This window comes from Panulirus ornatus, chromosome 50 (genome assembly GCF_036320965.1).
Source record: "Panulirus ornatus isolate Po-2019 chromosome 50, ASM3632096v1, whole genome shotgun sequence".
NCBI classification, from domain to species: Eukaryota; Metazoa; Arthropoda; class Malacostraca; order Decapoda; family Palinuridae; genus Panulirus; species Panulirus ornatus.
This window is the reverse complement of record NC_092273.1, coordinates 7,870,269-7,889,963: the sequence shown is the minus strand read 5'-3', so window position 1 is coordinate 7,889,963 and position 19,695 is coordinate 7,870,269. Positions and strand designations below refer to the sequence as shown.

General features: G+C 37.4%; 1 protein-coding gene across 2 annotated transcripts in view; it reads left to right on the top strand.

The window, feature by feature from the left end:
* Positions 1-5,563: 5,563 nt before the first annotated feature.
* The window catches only part of mei-41 (meiotic 41), a 71,836-nt gene continuing 57,704 nt past the window's right edge, over positions 5,564-19,695 (top strand). Inside the window, exons 1-10 of one of the 2 annotated variants that reach the window (XM_071691346.1) lie at positions 5,564-5,768; positions 5,938-6,007; positions 8,138-8,207; positions 8,424-8,644; positions 9,191-9,352; positions 10,234-10,382; positions 11,295-11,465; positions 12,803-13,073; positions 16,760-16,887; positions 18,156-18,280. In XM_071691346.1, coding sequence (XP_071547447.1) covers positions 8,173-8,207; positions 8,424-8,644; positions 9,191-9,352; positions 10,234-10,382; positions 11,295-11,465; positions 12,803-13,073; positions 16,760-16,887; positions 18,156-18,280 — 1,262 coding nt within the window. In that variant the 5' untranslated portion in view covers positions 5,564-5,768; positions 5,938-6,007; positions 8,138-8,172. The remainder of the gene's footprint in view (positions 5,769-5,937; positions 6,008-8,137; positions 8,208-8,423; positions 8,645-9,190; positions 9,353-10,233; positions 10,383-11,294; positions 11,466-12,802; positions 13,074-16,759; positions 16,888-18,155; positions 18,281-19,695) is intronic. The other variant, XM_071691347.1, reaches the window with a different exon arrangement.

The window sequence follows — 19,695 nt, the reverse complement described above, 5'->3', positions numbered from 1 at the left end:
ACTCTTTGTATACCCAATTGCTTCTCGTACCTTAGGGATGTTGTATCAGGAACAGATGAACAATAGCGTCCTTTGAAAACATCCATTTTTTATGTATAATTTACAAAAACCAGTGTACAGAAATCCTTACGCTACAGACTATTCCACAGATTATCTTGACTATTTCTTTTTTTTATATCCGTTTTTGCTTCCTGCCATACAAGGCACCATCTGGAGCAGATAATTAAGAGCCATGTTCGCACGCAACCTTTCTCAAGCTGTCATATGGAATCCACCAAAACCAGAGCTTCTCATCCACAAACAAGCTCCACAAACTATTCCATGCACTACTTTGACCACTTTATATTCCTTAGATTAGCCCACTGACATGTTGACTCCCATACACCTGACTGGTCCAGTTCATTTTAACCCCTACACACCACTCACCCTCTTTAATTTTTAGCTCCAGTACCCAAAAATCTCATTCACTTCCTCTTGTCTTCTAGGTACCCCCCCCTCCTCCATACTCCCCAAACTTCTGACGCACGGATCTTCTTAGTCTTTCTTCACTCATCTTCATCTTTCCAACCAATATTAGCACACCATGATCTGGTCTCTCAATCATATCATATTTACTAGCACATCATTCTCTTACACTATCATTTGCTTACATAATCAAACTTCCTCACATCAAATATATCCAAACAATACTGTTGGAAGTAGTGTACCATAAAACATGCCTATCTTTGCAATAACAGACAATGACTACCCCTTCCATACACTGCTCCGTGTACTCAAGACCTTTACCTTCTGTACCACATTATAAACTGCATCAACCTCCAATGATTGTATTCAATGCCTAGTCCACTCCTGGTATCTAAAGCGTTCCACTTCCTCTAAGTCGTCCCCATTCAGATTCACACTCGACCTACCTTGTCTCATTCCCCCTGTTGAACTTCATTACCTTACTTTTATTAACACTTATTCTCTACTTTCTCCTTTCACACACACTCCTAAACTCTGTCACCAGCTTCCAAAGTTTCTCTCTTGGGTCTGACACCAAGACAGTGTCAATGAAAACAGAAATTAGTCCATCTCCCATGGCCTTCAACCCTGAGGATACCATAGATCTGCCCCTCAACTCCCTTACCATAACCTTGCCCATAAATAGATTAAACAACTATGATGACTTCAAGCACCCTTCATATCCACACACTTTCACCAAGAACCTCTCGCCTTCATCCCTTCCTACTCACACACACACACACTCTACCCAACTAGAAAAAACTGCATTTAGTAAATTTCCATTTAACCCATATATTCACAACAACTTCCACAAGGCCTCTCCATATCCACAAATGCCACATAATTCACTCTTTCTTCAAGTGCTTTTCACACAAATTCTTCAGAGCAAATTCCTGGTCCTCATACCTTCTACCTCCCCTAAAGCCATATTTCTCCTCAATCTGGTGTTCTGTGCATGCCATCACCTTCTCAATTACCTTTTTCCCATATACCTTACCAGGTTGACTTAGAAGACTAAAACTTCATAATTCGAGCACTGACTTTTTCCCTCGTGTTATATAAGGGCACTATACGTGAATTCTGCCAGTCATCAGGTTCCTCGCTTTGGGCCATACATACACTGAAAAGTCTTTCCTGCAATCAAACAATATCATCCCTCTCCAGAAATTCAATTACTTTAAACTATCTTCTTTGTTTTCACTAAACCATTGTCCAGAATTCTCTCACTCTACATACCTCTACAGCTAAACCACACTACATCCACCTAGTCACCAAGTGAACCTACTGTCCTGTCCTCCTCCTGGTACTATATCTCTTAGTTTCTCAATAAATGCTACCAAAGGCTCCCCCCTATTCATAATTGTATGTGAAGTCTTAAGTCAAACACATCTGTGATGGGCTTGTGCATCAGTACTTGAAAGGACTGCCAAGGTTCCTTATTGATTTGAAACATTTTCTTTAACCCATTGAGTGTTGATTTATCATATCCACCACCTTCAGCAGCTGACCACTAGTGTTCCATGTAAAGTTTGGAAAACTTAACATTTTAATCCAGGTGCTGTAAAACTGTATAAAACAGAAATTCTCTATGGATATTTCTGCCTCCCACACCCATGTGGGTTAGCCAATTGATATGAATTTATGTTGGGAGTAGAGGGACGGAAATCCCCCTTCCTGTACTACTTTCCAAGGGTGGAACAAAGAAAAGAACTGAAGATATTTCTGTCCAAGGTTCAGTCATCTATTGACGCTATCTCGTTCGCACGGGAAATGGCGATATATATAAGAGTGAGTGCTCAAATTACAGAGGTATAAGTTTGTTGAGTATTCCTGGTAAATTATATGGGAGGGTATTGATTGAGAGGGTGAAGGCATGTACAGAGCATCAGATTGGGGAAGAGCAGTGCGGTTTCAGAAGTGGTAGAGGATGTGTGGATCAGGTGTTTGCTTTGAAGAATGTATGTGAGAAATACTTAGAAAAGCAAATGGATTTGTATGTAGCATTTATGGATCTGGAGAAGGCATATGATAGAGTTGATAGAGATGCTCTGTGGAAGGTATTAAGAATATATGGTGTGGGAGGCAAGTTGTTAGAAGCAGTGAAAAGTTTTTATCGAGGATGTAAGGCATGTGTACGTGTAGGAAGAGAGGAAAGTGATTGGTTCTCAGTGAATGTAGGTTTGCGGCAGGGGTGTGTGATGTCTCCATGGTTGTTTAATTTGTTTATGGATGGGGTTGTTAGGGAGGTAAATGCAAGAGTCCTGGAAAGAGGGGCAAGTATGAAGTCTGTTGGGGATGAGAGAGCTTGGGAAGTGAGTCAGTTGTTGTTCGCTGATGATACAGCGCTGGTGGCTGATTCATGTGAGAAACTGCAGAAGCTGGTGACTGAGTTTGGTAAAGTGTGTGGAAGAAGAAAGTTAAGAGTAAATGTGAATAAGAGCAAGGTTATTAGGTACAGTAGGGTTGAGGGTCAAGTCAATTGGGAGGTGAGTTTGAATGGAGAAAAACTGGAGGAAGTGAAGTGTTTTAGATATCTGGGAGTGGATCTGTCAGCGGATGGAACCATGGAAGCGGAAGTGGATCATAGGGTGGGGGAGGGGGCGAAAATTTTGGGAGCCTTGAAAAATGTGTGGAAGTCGAGAACATTATCTCGGAAAGCAAAAATGGGTATGTTTGAAGGAATAGTGGTTCCAACAATGTTGTATGGTTGCGAGGCGTGGGCTATGGATAGAGTTGTGCGCAGGAGGATGGATGTGCTGGAAATGAGATGTTTGAGGACGATGTGTGGTGTGAGGTGGTTTGATCGAGTAAGTAACGTAAGGGTAAGAGAGATGTGTGGAAATAAAAAGAGCGTGGTTGAGAGAGCAGAAGAGGGTGTTTTGAAATGGTTTGGGCACATGGAGAGAATGAGTGAGGAAAGATTGACCAAGAGGATATATGTGTCGGAGGTGGAGGGAACGAGGAGAAGAGGGAGACCAAATTGGAGGTGGAAAGATGGAGTGAAAAAGATTTTGTGTGATCGGGGCCTGAACATGCAGGAGGGTGCAAGGAGGGCAAGGAATAGAGTGAATTGGAGCGATGTGGTATACAGGGGTTGACGTGCTGTCAGTGGAGTGAATCAAGGCATGTGAAGCGTCTGGGGTAAACCATGGAAAGCTGTGTAGGTATGTATATTTGCGTATATATATATATATATATATATATATATATATATATATATATATATATATATATATATATATAATGAGCTTCCAAGGGAATATAAATAGGTGGGATTCGAGGAAGGGGAGTTCTGTACAACACTAATACATACACCTCCAGAGTCTTCCAGGGGTGTATGAACAAGACAGAAATAAACATTTCCTGGCAATCAATCACCCACAAGCATCAAAAAACTTGCACCATACACCTATACACACATCAGTTTTCCCTCCCACTAAAAGGTATACCTTTCCCTGTCCCACCAGTTCTTCCATTCTTTAAACCATCCTTGAAAAAATAAATGAGTATCGGGGAGGAGAGGTCTGGGCTGGGTTTGGAGGATATATATATATGTATCATGTTTCAGTAAATCGATACTTTGAAACTACTCTCAAGGCAGGCCGAAGCTAGTAGATAAGAGATTCTGTCAGATTATGTCCGGCTCCTACACATGTATGAGGAGCCAAGGCTACAAGGATGTCAATGAATCCCCCACACCCCCCTTCTCTCTCTCTCTCTCTCTCTCTCTCTCTCTCCTGTATACAAATATAGGGAGACGTTTGAATGTCTAACCATGGCCACATACATATTGAGAATGCATGTGGTCTAAGAATGCATCTTTAACTCCTGAAGGTGTTCATAGATTTATCGGATGGTGGGAACCTTGAAGAGTGGCACTCGTTTAGCCTTCAAGGTCTGGTACCCATGCATCGTGCCATTGATTTTGAGGTATATACATACCTCGCTAACGATTAGAGGGTGTTATATTTAACGAGTGCGATGAACTAAGTGGAAGTGCAAGATCAGGAAGCTGGAAATCTTCCTCTTTTTTTTTTTATCATTTCATAAAAGCAGAAACTTAAGGAGTAAAGCGAGTATTTTTTCAGTTCAACGGGAAAGGCGGGAATTATAAAATGTTCACTGGAGGGACGTCTTTTTGGGGGGAGACTGCTGAACAATGAAAGAAATTATAGAGAAATTCTTTGTAATATAAGTTCTTTTCTCTGAACTGTAATTACCATGGGGCTTCAGGTATACTGCCAGTCACTTAAGTAAGAACTATGGACTAACGGCCTAGCGAGTTAACATGGTCTCTACATCATAGCTCCATTACAAAACTCGCCACGACGGAGGACAGCCAATGGAGTGCTTTATATCACCAACTTCATACCTTTGTCCATATCAAATTAATAAATTGTTGTGTTCTCAGTGTTTCATTATCCATAATACAGTTGCCACAAAATTCTATTGGAATTAGATACACAAAATAACCAAAGTGTTGAGAATTAGCTGTAAATATAAAGAGAAAAGTGTTGAAGTGGAAACTCAAGTTATCGTTTGAGGTTATGATATTGGGATTAAATTTCCAATAAGATAAAATTTACTTAGTTAATATGCAAGACAAAATTTTCCACCATTAGTACCTGTAAGTTGGTATTTGGTGACGCAAAACGCAAGAAATATAATGTAAGAATATTAAGGATTTCCAACTTTTGCATTTACTACTAAATATGATTCCAAGTATTGTACATTCCCGTTATCATATTATGAAGTTTATCTGTCATTATTCAAGTGCCGTAGTAATATAAAGTAATACCATTGTATATCATTACTTGAAGCTGTAGCATACAAGGATTTCACAAGCAGTATTCTGTATAATGGAGGAATATTTGATGAACAAGCCTTCCTGAACTCAGAGTTGTTTGGATATGTTTAATATTGTGAATGTTGTATGAATTAAGGAAAAATTTTTTTCTAATAGAAAAGTTAGGATATATAATGATTGTAATTGTTGGTTATACAACCCGGAGTTAATATACATCTCGCGCGGGAACCAGGTCGAGATGCGAGGGGACGTACACAGTAGCACACCTCCGGCCAGGCGTAATATCATCTGATGAACTAATTAGGAAAAAAAGATAATAAGATTAGAGGTTCGACCGAAGAAAGTGAAATTCTATTACAGAACTCTCTCCGTAGGATGCTGATAAAGCGCGACAAGATAATGGAGCCTTGAGACAATTGATATTAAAAGGACAAGTCTACTACCCTTCTATTTTCTCGTAAGTTACAATTACGAAATTTGAATTTCTACGATGTATGATGTGCCCTCTAAGATACTCTTGATCTTTTAAGTATTTTCTGAAATGATTATATACTTCTCATTAGCATTTTCATGATTTTTTATAACTTTACCACAACTTGAGCAGCCTTCATTTGTGTACCTACCAGATCTGGTAAGAGCATTGGCCTACTGATGTGTGGTGAAGCTGTGCGCTAACAACCTACACAGCTTGTTCGAGTAAGGAAAAGTTATATTAACGTGACTAAAGAATAGTATTTCACACTGAAGACCACATAGCATCATGTTGACATCTTGTTGTCTAGTAGACTTAAGATGCCACCAGGTTCATCCGTTTTTCGATAAAAGTTAAGGTTCACATTTTTATAAGCTATGGATGTGGAGTGAGCTTGTTGTGTGGTGTTAATGGATGATTTAGAAGAATACACTAAGAGTTGTCATAGATGAATTTCAGCATTATGTTTTACTGAACAGTAGTGAGAGTTATGTATATCAGGGAAAATGTTGAGTTGATTATTGTAAAGGTGAGTAAAGCTCTCGTTAGAAATCACCAGATCATATATAAACCTCACTGAGTAGTTGATGTGATTGTAGAAATATATCAACATTATATTCATCTGCTACTGGGGATCACGGATCTGCTTGCTATGTTACATGGTTGTTCACATCCAGCGCCACTTACACATCACTCGCTCATGGGTGTGAGTGGTGAATTCTGACTTGTATGTTGATATTCTGACTAGTATATTAAACATTAAGATAAAGCTTTCTTAATCGTTGCTGAGGGTAGGTGAGGTTTTCATGAGTTGATTTTTGACAAGTGTATCACTCTCTTTGCTTTTTCCCAGATGTACTAGTATTGGCATATTCATTGTTATTTAGTATGAAAGAGGAGATCAGTTCTCTGCTGGTACTCCTGTAATCTCAACGAATGAAATAAAGCACTTAAACCATAAGTTGCCTTTTGTGAAAGCTAGTTTTGATGCAGATTAAAGATAAACTTTTATATCTTTTTGTGAGTTAAATGATCTACTTAGTAGTTAGAAGAGAATCTTTTTATTCATTGAAATTCTTATGTAGCTCCTGTTAGAAGTTCAATAATTTTACTTTTTTATGCAAAATAAGCAAGTAATGTGAGGTTGGATTCTTGATTCTTATCCATTAGAGGTAGGCAAGCTGTAAAAGTAGAAATTAAGTCTTCTGAGCTATTAGAACACAATTATTGATGCCTCAAATGACTTAATTGTAAAATGAAGTTGATATATCATTGTACACTGTTTGATGTAGTTTAAGTGTACACTGTTAAATGATATGACTCATCTGTATGGATTTGGATTTATTTGCCTAACACATTTACATACTTTGTACACATATGAATGTTTCACCAAGAAGATAAAGTTTATGAAACATAATTCCAGTGTAAGAAGTAAATTTAAGCTGTAGTGCCCAGTAACAAAGTGCAAGTTGCTTCCAGGAGCATTAAAGGCCATATGATTTGCTGTGATTTGAAGCAGGGATAGGTGATTCAGAAATAATGATTTTGAATGCCCCATGCACAATAAGCAAAGAACAAAAGACCAGGAAGCATATGCATCTGATGCAGTCAGTTGGTTGATAAGGAGGTTGCTATCAACTCTTTACCAGCCAGACAAATCAGTCTAACCTTACCTGGTAAAAGTGTATTGTAGAAGCTTACCTCTAACTGCATTATAGTATGAAATCTGTTTAAGGGGTCATGGGACTTTGTAAAAAATTTTTGCTAATTTTCAAATGTTACAGGTGCAAATTGTCACCTTATGAAATGTTATGCAGTGATGGCTGCCCTGCTTAAACATATTGGGTCAGTCTTATTCACACCACCTTCCTTGTGTTTAGTTCAGTGTCACATTTTTGCTTCATCTTCTTTCATTTCATTGCAGTTGACTGTCTGAGTTTAGCTTCTGTTCTTGGGAGTTGGTTTTTATCTGTTTTCTCTTTTGGTTATGTCCAGTATTTCCTAACAAACAAAGGGAATGCAATGAATTCAAACAGCGGCAGACCTTTGGGTCCTTTTGAGGCTGTTTGTGATAGTGGAAGATATCAGAAACTCACACATTAGATATTGGGTGTTTATGAATGAGTTATGGATTGAATGCTTCGATGTCCACTTCTTTTTTCTCTACAGCTGTGCTGTAGAATTCTTTCCCTTCTTCTGTTCATAGTGTGCTCCTTTAAAATTCAGGTCTGTCATATTTGGATAAACCTAACTGGCTTGACGGTGATGTGAGCACCAATTCAAGTTCATTGTATAACATGTATTTATAACAAACAGAGCTTCTTGGATGTATCGATAACTTTTTCCACATTTAGGTTGGTTCAGCAGCACCAAGAGACTTTCTACTAAGATGTGCTCATTAGACGCAAAGGCATCAGAAAATGTGTTAGTATTATTTACTATTTTATATGTTATTGTTGCTGTTTCTATACAAACACCAATTGTAGATTATGATTAAGCATAAATGAAATTTGTCAGAGGTACAGTATACAGCTTGCATATGTTACTTGAAATACTTCTTTTTTTAAGATCTGTGGTTCTTAATCCTAATGGCCTTTAGCATTGCTGTTTTGATTTGTGAATTTGATTTTGTCTTTTCAGTTCAGAGACAAACCAAAACACAGCTCTTCGGGACAAGTTTGTTTCAGTTGTTCAGCCTGTATTTGCTAGTGGTGATGAAGCAAATATTTTGACATTGTTGACATCATTAGCAAATGTGTGTCGTCATGATGAGGGTTTGCTGGTCATTCCCGTAGATCCTGGTGTAAGTGGTAATGATGATAGGACAGCTGCTGACATTGCAAACAGAGATAAAGCTACAGGTAAGGGAAAGGCTTTGTAAGTTTATCTGTACTGAACAGTTGCTAGTAGACTGCTCTTGAGGTTTGCGTTATGATTTTAGTTTGAGGATGAAGAAGGGATATTTGAAAATTGGCATGGCTTATGCCTTGAGTTAGGCAAAGCTCAGCATAGAATTACTGTTATGTTTTAAAGATTACATAGAATTGACTTACTGATAGTTTCAAGCAGAGATTGAGTCTTGGGTGAGGGAAAAGATTTGAAAGTATATCAGTATTGTAAGATTGGTAATGGAGTACACTAGTGATTTGGGTTGTTATTTGTATATGACAGAGGTGAGATAAGTAAAAAAAAATTGGCGGGATTTACGTCTTAGTTAAGCAAACTGCCACGTAGAATAGGTTTCGCACTGATATTCTTAGAATTATATAGATTTGATTAAGTAATAGATGTGTTATCCTACAAGTTGATTTTTATGAAATGTTAAATGATCTCAGTAGGATTATTATCTATTATCTCTCAAAAGCTTTGGATGATTGTACTTGGTGTAACTTGTTGGATTTTTACAGAATTCACCTGCTGGCTCCTCTCAGAACTTGTGATAGTAAATGGTTCACCAGTGGTTTGTGAAGCTAACATCAGTCTTCAGGTTACCATAATGCGTCTTCTGGCAACTCGTAACCCTCACTTGTTCTCTTCTGTTTTCAAAGATTATCTACAAATTGGTTTAGGTATGGAACATGTAAACAGTTGTTGAAGTGCTTTTAAATTTTAAGTACAAATTTCTGTCACAAACTGTACTTTAGCACCCTTTGGGCTTTCATAAGCAAATTACATCTGGTTAGCTTTGCATCATTAGGGTTTGGGTACATGAGTATGCTTATGAAATATTGTATATGAATTTGATGTTGGCTAGGAAGAAGGAAAGATGAAGGATGGAAAGGAGTTCCGTAGTTTTGTTTTATGAGAAAAGGAAGTATTAAATGGTCAAAACGTATGTGGCTGGTTCCCATACAGGAGCTTTAGGAAGAAGCAGCCAGTAGAATGCCACAGATGAGGTCATATGTGCTGGGACACATGTAGGGAACTCATAAGAGTAATGTTGGAAAGAGTACATGTAGATTAGAAAGGTAAGCAACATTGTGGCAGATGGAACTGGATCTTTAAAGAGAGTTGATAACAGATCCCATGGATGAAAGCTGTTAAGATATTATGGCTATAGAGAATGTACGGTAGGTGAAATATGATAACATTTGAGTTATGAGAGAAAGTAGACATTGAAAGGTGTGAACATAGACAGTATGTGATTAGTGTGAATGTAGGGGTATTTCCAGTGAGGATGCCGTTATATGTTAATGGAAGCTGGAAATATAAGACTTAATGGAAGAGGTAAGTTGCAAACGTTAGAATATGTAAGTATGTGTTTTGATCTCTGTGATGACTTCATTGCAAATTTATGTTAAGATCAGTTTCTTAAGAACTATGGTAAGAACTAGAATTATCCATGCAAACTGAGGCACTAAACATGTATATAACATAAACATATTTCAAGATTTCTTGAAAGATGACCATTGATTAAAATTGATGTGTACCATGTTCTGCAATATTTCAGAAGGAAAAGAAGTTTTGTTTGATGGAGGAACAGTTTCATGTCAGTGCTTCTCATCAGTTGTAAAAAGGGACAGTGCTCAGCCAACTCCCAGAGACATAATTTTTAATGATGATTCTCAGCTAGATCACATTCTTATGAACATCATTTTGGTATGTAACTTTAAGTAATTTTGTCTCTCCATTCTTTTCCAATCATTGATTTGCTTATCTAGTAACACTGGTCAGCTTATAGTGTTGTACATGAGAGGTGAACTGTTGCTCATGTGCACCTTCTGAGGTGAGCATTTACTTACTGGCTCATAACTAAGACATGCTTTTATAAACCAAGAGTCAGATGGCTCGATATGAAATGGGGATTTTCCTGGATAGTTGGTTTTACTTTTGTGTCATTGTAATGAGTGATGTAAAATTCATTGTAATATTTTTGTGTATTATTTGATACTGTTCTCTTGAACAACATTTATATGCCTGCTTGATATTTCAGGTGTACTGTTGGTTACTGTCCATTTTACTCATATTCAGCTCTTGCTTATTTTTGCTGTTTGTGTGTAACCAAAGTCATATTTGATATGTGTTAGAAGAATGCCTCTTGTCCTGATGGTCTTTTAATGATTTTTTTCTACATAATGGTGTTGAGTAGTCACAATCTGTTATTTCTCACAGCTGTACATATCATCTAGATAGCTCCTTTTGACTTTATGATGTTCATTATTTTAAGATTTTTGTAAATGGACCCCAACCATTAAATCTACATACTAACTCTTTCTTCTGTAAGATGATTTTAATGTGACTCCAACCATTAGGGGTTGTTTGCCAGATTCTTTTGTTATATTCATTTGATTTGAATTTTACACACATATTCAGTCACAAAACTTGCAGTAAGTGATAGTGAGCCCTTCATTACCTTTATCAGAATTTATGTGCTCCAAGATTAAGAGTAGCATTTGGAGATGGGTTATCTGTTTCCCAACTTCCCCACTTACTTCCCTGCTTCTTTAGTGCCCAGTCCTCAAAGTCCTAAGGAAAAGATTCAGATGTGAATAACCATTTTTGATAACACAGGTTATTGGCCGTTTAGGAGAGTACTTGTGCCAGTGTTGTGGACCTCTTCATGATCAAATTTGGTTGTTCACAACCAACTGTTTAGAGGGAGGAGACTCAGACCTCAAGGCTACTGTTCTTTCTACCATTGCATCCCTTTTGGACACCTATGGGCTTCCAGAGACCATAGAAGTAAGTACCTGCATTTCTTTTTTCTTCCATGGTATAGTAACTCTCTTTTTAACTTCACCAGCATTCATGGCTTGAAAACCAATTTCTCCTGTCTGTGTAGCACCACTTTCCTACAATTTTTCATCCTTTTATTACATTTATATACCCCATATTATGATGAGGTGTTTGCTGAGGCATTTTACAAGGTTTGAGCATGTGCCTGTTGTTAGAATAAACATGCCTTTTGTACTTGACTCTTCTGAGTGTGATGACATTTGGGTCAAAACTTGCCTTTCAGTAAATCATTTTTAACTTTCACCTACTGTCATAATGCATACAGTTTGGCATTCTCATACCATATACTTTTTTGCCATGAAGAAGCACTATCTTTTCTCCTTTGCTGAGGTCCCTTGATCAAAGGATTTCACTGTACACCACAAGGAATGAGTAAACTTTTTCCAGACTAACAATGGGACGATGAGGTCTTTCTTTATTTTTGTCTTCAACAGTCGAGAGCAAGAAATCAGATGTCATATTTGTGTGCTAAATTATTAAGACCAGACTTTGAACAAATGTTGTCTTTGTTATCTCTAACATTCCACTATTTCACAACAGAGCTTTACTCCTAGAACTTTTGTAGTCACGACCTGGTATTGCTCGTCTGTTTTCTGATACCCTCTCCTTTTTTTCCCACTGAATGTCAACTGTGGCACTTGACCATGTTATATTTTCATTTCACCTTTTCATAAATTGAAAAAATTATTTTGCTTTTTTTTTCATTTTTTTTTATTCTGCAAGAAGCAAAAAAGAAAATCACTGAAAGGATTACCGTAAGAAGATGCAGTGGAGTAGTAAGTGAGATATTTTCTCCTTTCCTTAGGATAACCAGCCCTTCTTTGTTTCTAGAATACAAAATGAAGGTCAGTCCTGCATGTAGAGAGGCATTTGTCTATTCATGAAATCTCATTTAATGATTCATAGTTAACCGTTCTTGATTTGAATCCATTTGGACCAAGGACTGTGTGTAGTTACTATAGAAACTCCTTGACTTAACTTTGCCTTTAAATCTGATACAAATCATTGCAGATCAGCTGTATGTGTGGTTAAATATATTAAAAAAAAAGGGCTGTCCATTCTCTTGCTGCATTTAAATCTTTTAGGTCCACTGTGTTGAATTTTTCAAATCTTTGAAAACTTGATTTTCCTCTTAATTTTGATCCTGATGGTTCTGTAGCTGCCTTTTTTACATATGTAACCACACTTTTTTCCCCTCCTTTCACTGTTTTGATGAAGCTTTGCAATAATCATTGACAAGGTAAATCTCATTACATTTTTGTATTGTATGTATTATTTTTCAGAGACAAGACTATCTGATCCAGTGCATTGGAGCAGTGATAATATTATGTGGTGAACCTAATGCACAAGCTGATGCCAGTGTTACTGAAAAAGAGACCAGCAGTACAGCCATGACTTCTAAAGAAGAAGGAAGCAGTATAGACAGACACTTAGCTGATGTTATACTTGTGTTAAAACAGCATATTCCTCGTCTGTTCCAAATCTTAAAGGAGGATATGCTTTTAATGTTGTCAAAAAGTCTCAGCATGCCAAATGTTTTGGAGAAGATGTCAGGTAAAATATGTTTTGGGTATATCCAGCAAAAGTGTAGCTTATTCCTACCTAGAATTAGGAGATAGATATTTATTCTTATCTTGAAAAAGTTCACATGATATATTCTGAGACTGTACTGGGTAGGATGACCTTCCTGTGATGCATGATATTGAAAGGAATTCCCAAGTTGAGAATAATACATCAAAACAGTCACACTAATTCACTCATGATTGTGAGTGCTGACTTCATTTTATGAAAGCTGTTATCGAGTCCATAACTTGAAACTTCTTAACAGAGTTGGACCTTTTATGCAATAATATACTTATATATTTTCTTGGATTTTGTGAATTTTAGGAAACTTGGTAAGAATCCTTCATGGCTTTAGCAAATACAGATACAAGAACACTCTTCAGTGTGTAACTAAACTGGCAGTTTTTTTTTTATATGTATAGCCATGTGAAATTCCCTCTGACAATTGATAAGAATTCTTTGTCATTTTACCACAAGCCTTTACAGATGAAAATGATTTCCAAACTTTCTTGTTGTAGAGTGGTTTAAGATGTCTAAAATCATCTAGTCATGTTTGAGGCTATTTTTAATTTTGTTTCAGCTGTTAAGCTTGCTTGGCCATTTTACTTTGCTGCTATTAATATACATGAACGCTGAGTTTGCTGCTGTTGCATAACTTATGAAGTTAGTTTTGTTTACTCTATCAGTGAGTTTGATCACTTATGTATGATGCCACAGGTAACAAAAAAATTAGTAGACTTATTTTATGATTTTGGAATGTGAAATAGCAATGAAGTTTGAAAAAAAAAGAAAATATAAACCTTGCTAATGCCGGAAATGCAAATTATTTATTTATATATTAAACTATGTTGCTGTCTCCTGCGTTAGCGAGGTAGCGCAAGGAAACAGACGAAAGAATGGCCCAACCCACCCACATACACATGTATATACATACACGTCTACACACGCACATATACATACCTATACATCTCAATGTATACATATATATGCACACACACAGACATATTCATATATATATATATATATATATATATATTGAAGGAATAGTGGTTCCAACAATGTTGTATGGTTGCGAGGTGTGGGCTATGGATAGAGTTGTGCGCAGGAGGACGGATGTGCTGGAAATGAGATGTTTGAGGACAATGTGTGGTGTGAGGTGGTTTGATCGAGTAAGTAACGTAAGGGTAAGAGAGATGTGTGGAAATAAAAAGAGCGTGGTTGAGAGAGCAGAAGAGGGTGTTTTGAAATGGTTCGGGCACATGGAGAGAATGAGTGAGGAAAGATTGACCAAGAGAATATATGTGTCGGAGGTGGAGGGAACGAGGAGAAGAGGGAGACCAAATTGGAGGTGGAAAGATGGAGTGAAAAAGATTTTGTGTGATCGGGGCCTGAACCTGCAGGAGGGTGAAAGGAGGGCAAGGAATAGAGTGAATTGGAGCGATGTGGTATACCGGGGTTGACGTGCTGTCAGTGGATTGAATCAAGGCATGTGAAGCGTCTGGGGTAAACCATGGAAAGCTGTGTAGGTATGTATATTTGCGTGTGTGGACGTATGTATATACATGTGTATGGGGGTGGGTTGGGCCATTTCTCTATGTCTGTTTCCTTGCGCTACCTCGCAAACGCGGGAGACAGTGACAAAGCAAAAGAATATATATATATATATATATATATATATATATATATATATATATATATATATATATATATATATATATATATACATATACATATATATTTTTTTTTATTATTATTATACTTTGTCGCTGTCTCCCGCGTTTGCGAGGTAGCGCAAAGAAACAGACGAAAGAAATGGCCCAACCCCCCCCATACCCATGTATATACATACGTCCACACACGCAAATATACATACCTACACAGCTTTCCATGGTTTACCCCAGACGCTTCACATGCCTTGATTCAATCCACTGACAGCACGTCAACCCCAGTATACCACATCGCTCCAATTCACTCTATTCCTTGCCCTCCTTTCACCCTCCTGCATGTTCAGGCCCCGATCACACAAAATCTTTTTCACTCCATCTTTCCACCTCCAATTTGGTCTCCCTCTTCTCCTCGTTCCCTCCACCTCTGACACATATATCCTCTTGGTCAATCTTTCCTCACTCATTCTCTCCATGTGCCCAAACCACTTCAAAACACCCTCTTCTGCTCTCTCAACCACGCTCTTTTTATTTCCACACATCTCTCTTACCCTTACGTTACTCACTCGATCAAACCACCTCCCACCACACATTGTCCTCAAACATCTCATTTCCAGCACATCCATCCTCCTGCGCACAACTCTATCCATAGCCCACGCCTCGCAACCATACAACATTGTTGGAACCACTATTCCTTCAATCATACCTTGTTTTTGCTTTCCAAGATAACATTCTCGACTTCCACACATTTTTCATCGCTCCCAGAACTTTCGCCCCCTCCCCCACCCTATGATTCACTTCCGCTTTCATGGTTTCATCCACTGCCAAATCCACTCCCAGATATCTAAAAACACTTCACTTCCTCCAGTTTTTCTCCATTCAAATTTACCTCCCAATTGACTTGTCCCTCACCCCTACTGTACCTAATAACCTTGCTCTTATTCACATTTACTCTCAGCTTTCTTCTTTCACACACTTTACCAGGCCCAGTCACCAGCTTCTGTAGTTTCTCACCTGAATCAGCCACCAGCGCTGTATCATCAGCGAACAACTGACTCACTTCCCAAGCTCTTTCATCCACAACAGACTTCATATTTGCCCCTCTTTCTAAAACTCTTGCATTCACCTCCCTAACAACCCCATTCATAAACAAATTAAACAACCATGCAGACATCACACACCCGTGCCGCAAACCAACATTCACTGAGAACCAATCACTTTTTTCTCTTCCTACACATACACATGCTTTACATCCTCAATAAAAACTTTTCACTGCTTCTAACAACTTACCTCCCACACCAATCCAGGTCACAGTTAGCCTACTTAGCCAAATGTTTGCTTTATAAGCTCTGTGCTTTTATGCAAAACTTGTTCCAGTTTAGTGAATATTAGGCATGAATTAGAGGAGAATTAGGTGAGCTGGGATTGAAGCTAGTTCTGAGGCATGCCCCATTAGGACAAGGAGTTGTGTAAGGAAAATATAAGGGTGTGATCAGGTTCACTTGGAAGTTGAAGAGGAAAACTAGATGCCAAATCATCAAAAGTAGTGTTATCCATAGACTGACTGGGTCATAAGAAAGGAGGAAGGGTTGATTTCAGACACTGTTGGAGATGATTTTGGTTAAGGAGCAGAAAGATTTATAAGTAGAAGTGAAATCAGCATATTTTCTTAGGGAAAAGAAACCCTAATTACAAAACAATATATTCCTTTTGTAGATGCATTAAGGTGTGGTTGATATGACTTCAGTTGCCTTTTTCAAGTTATTATACACTTAACCCACATTAGATTTAAAGAGGATGGAGTGATCATAATGATCTCTCGCATTTTCACCCTTTAGTCAGATTTTTTTCATACATTTGTCATTTCCTGCATGTGTGATGTAGTGTTGATATTTGAGTTAATTTTCTTTGTACAGCAAATTTTACTTCTGTGTATGCATCCTTAGATTATTGCTGTATTTACTTTGTTATGCTCTGTCTTTAGTTGAATGATCATGTATTAAACCTTTGCAGGAAGACTAAGAAGAGCTATTCTGCAAATTTTCTGTTTGTTGATTGATTTACTTGGCTCTTCTCCTTACCTCAATGAAGCCACCACTACTCTTCATACGTGTGTTACTTATCATATTTTGGTTGCTGAGGTAATATATTATTGTTTACTGTTTTCATACAGATTTTGTGTCAAGTTTTTGGTACATATCTAAGTCTCATTAAAGATAGTATTTTGTGTTTCATGTTTTCTGTATCTATAATTCAGATTTTTTATAAATTTCTTTGGGATTGTCAGGTATTCTCCCAAGCTAGATTCAGCTAGGAAGTCCAACATGCCTTAAGTACTAACCACTTACTAACATAGTTTTCATGTATGAATATGCATTATTAGATTTTGATTCCTTTTCTTTGGGAGACCTTAGAAATCTGTGAAACGATATCTAGTAGTATCCAAATTAAGTTTTTCTTTTATATTAACAACTCCAAATGCATATAAATGATGACCAGTTAGCAAATTTTTTATTTTAAGGAAAAAATGCACTGCTCTGCTAATTCTCTGTTGTATTTCTATGCATCTGTGTCCAAATCTGAGACCTTCCTCTATATGTCCTCTGATAATGAAGTCTGTAATGAGCCTATTTTATATGAAGGAAATTATGTCAGCTTTTTCAAGACAGTCTGCTGCTCCTGGGGAGAATGAAATATCCAATATGTTAAAACATCTTCCTGAAGTCTCCTTAGAATTCCAGTTAGATATTTCACCCTTTTTGCTGTGCAAACGATTTTCATTTCAAGTGGTGCCCTGAAAAATGTTAGTAATCCAGCTACTAATGAAAACGTAGATTTGATATTTTCTATCATTTTGTCAATATCAAAAGGAGGTGTATTTCTTAAATCTGGTACTAAAATTCCTTGAAATTCATATAGGAATAAAAATGGTCTACATCAGAAATTGCAAAAAAATGATGTACAGCTGTTTTCCCATAAAATTCATGACAGTACTATTGATGTGAATTGATGTTTGAACTGTTTAAAAGGAGTCAAATTATATATTTGTTTACAAATAGTTTTAGATTTTGAGATATCTTTTTTGTGCTGAAAAACAATGAATGGCCATTAGCTCTTCAGCTCTTCACAAACTCTACAAAATGAGGATGGATGCAGTTACTTATGTGTAGAAAAGGTTACCGAGAGGTAGAAAAAATGGCAGTTTTAGAAATTGAAAACCTTTTCTCACTGGGATGGTGTCTCATAACATGAAATGTTTTTCCTTGGAATATTAAGGTCAGGGCCTCTCATCCCTCATGATTTCCAGTAAGGGGGCAGTTAGCTTTCACTCTCAAATTTTGTGGCTGATGATAAATGCACCAGCTAAAGTGAAAGCAAATTAAGTGCATATGTGGATCTGCATTGTCAGGTTGCTGCCATTGTATTAAAGAAGTTAGTGCTTGAAGATGTGCTTGAAGCACTACCTGCCACTACATTAGAAAACCACCAAGAACAACCTCGATTACAGTCACAGAAGCGAAGATTCTCAGAGATGTAAGTTTTTATATCAGTCTTCTTGTTTACACCAATGTTCAAACTCAAGTCCTCTTTCAGCTGGACAGATTTTGATTTTTGATGTGTATCCTTCTCGATGTGCAAACAGTATCACCGTCGTTGCCTTGTGGGACTGTAGGTCATGAAGTTTAATGTTGTTGTGTGTTTGTGTTAGATTGTTTCAAGATAGTTATCCTTTAAACAGTGCAATTTTTATGTAGCTGATTAACCAAAGTATGACAGGAGTCATAACAGTAACACTAATCTTCATGTGATTTGTTTGAACTGCATGCCAGTATTATGACATGTGGTTACTAGATATATCCTTGGTTTTCATGTTACATAGGGAGAGTAAGTAGCAACTCAGTAACGCCTCAGACAGTGATGCACATCCTGGGATAGTGAAAAAGATTTACAGCGATCAGGGCCTGAACATGCAGGAGGATGGAAGGTGTGCATGAGATAGAGTGAATTGGAACAATGTGGTATACTGGGGTTGACATGCTATCATTTGACTTAACCAGAGCATGTGAAGTGGCCTGGGTAAACCATGGAAAGTTTTGTGGGGCTTGGTTATGGATAGGGAGTTGTGGTTCAGTGCATTACACTTGGCAGCTAGAGAGTGGATGTGGCCTTTCTTTGTCTGTTCCTGGAGCTACTTCGTAAACATGGAGAACGGTGATCAAGTATGAAAAAAGACTATCCCAGGACCACTTTCAATGAAAGAGTCCTGGTGTTGCCTATGATCTCTTTCTAAAGATTGCTGCAGCCCAAGGCTGTAATATTTCCAGTAGCAGGGTGATGTAGACTTGTTTGAAATGAGTTCTCTGATGAGATTTTACTCTCAGTGATACAGCCTAACGAAAGATGACTTTTCACTCACATTGTAACATCAGGCAGTTAGAGTTTGGTAATGCCTACACGTGTACTATATAAAAAGGTATACACATAGAGCTATTTCTCTAAATGATTATGAATTGCATGAGAAATAGGTGAATCTAAAAACATAAGCACACATAGCAACTGTATATTCACATAAGTATGCATTGATGTGTGAGACATGAATGATGCAAAATACCTTAGTATATAAGTACTTTTTCCTCTTATTAATAAACAAAACTAGGCACTCCCCATCCATTGTTGAAATTAATGATATACAATTAATTATGATTCAGTAACATATATGACTATTTATCCACAATGCAACATTGGGAATTCCTGTTCCCTTAGTAGTTCATAACTTTCATAGTTCATTGTCTATTTTTTTTGTGTTGTTGTAGGAAGAGTATATATGTTGTTCTTAGTGGGCTGTGCCTTTCTCTGCTATTTTATTAGAATATTTTTTTAGTGGGTATGATTTAGAAATAAGATATAGTCATAAATGAATATATTCAGATTTGATATAATGGGATTTT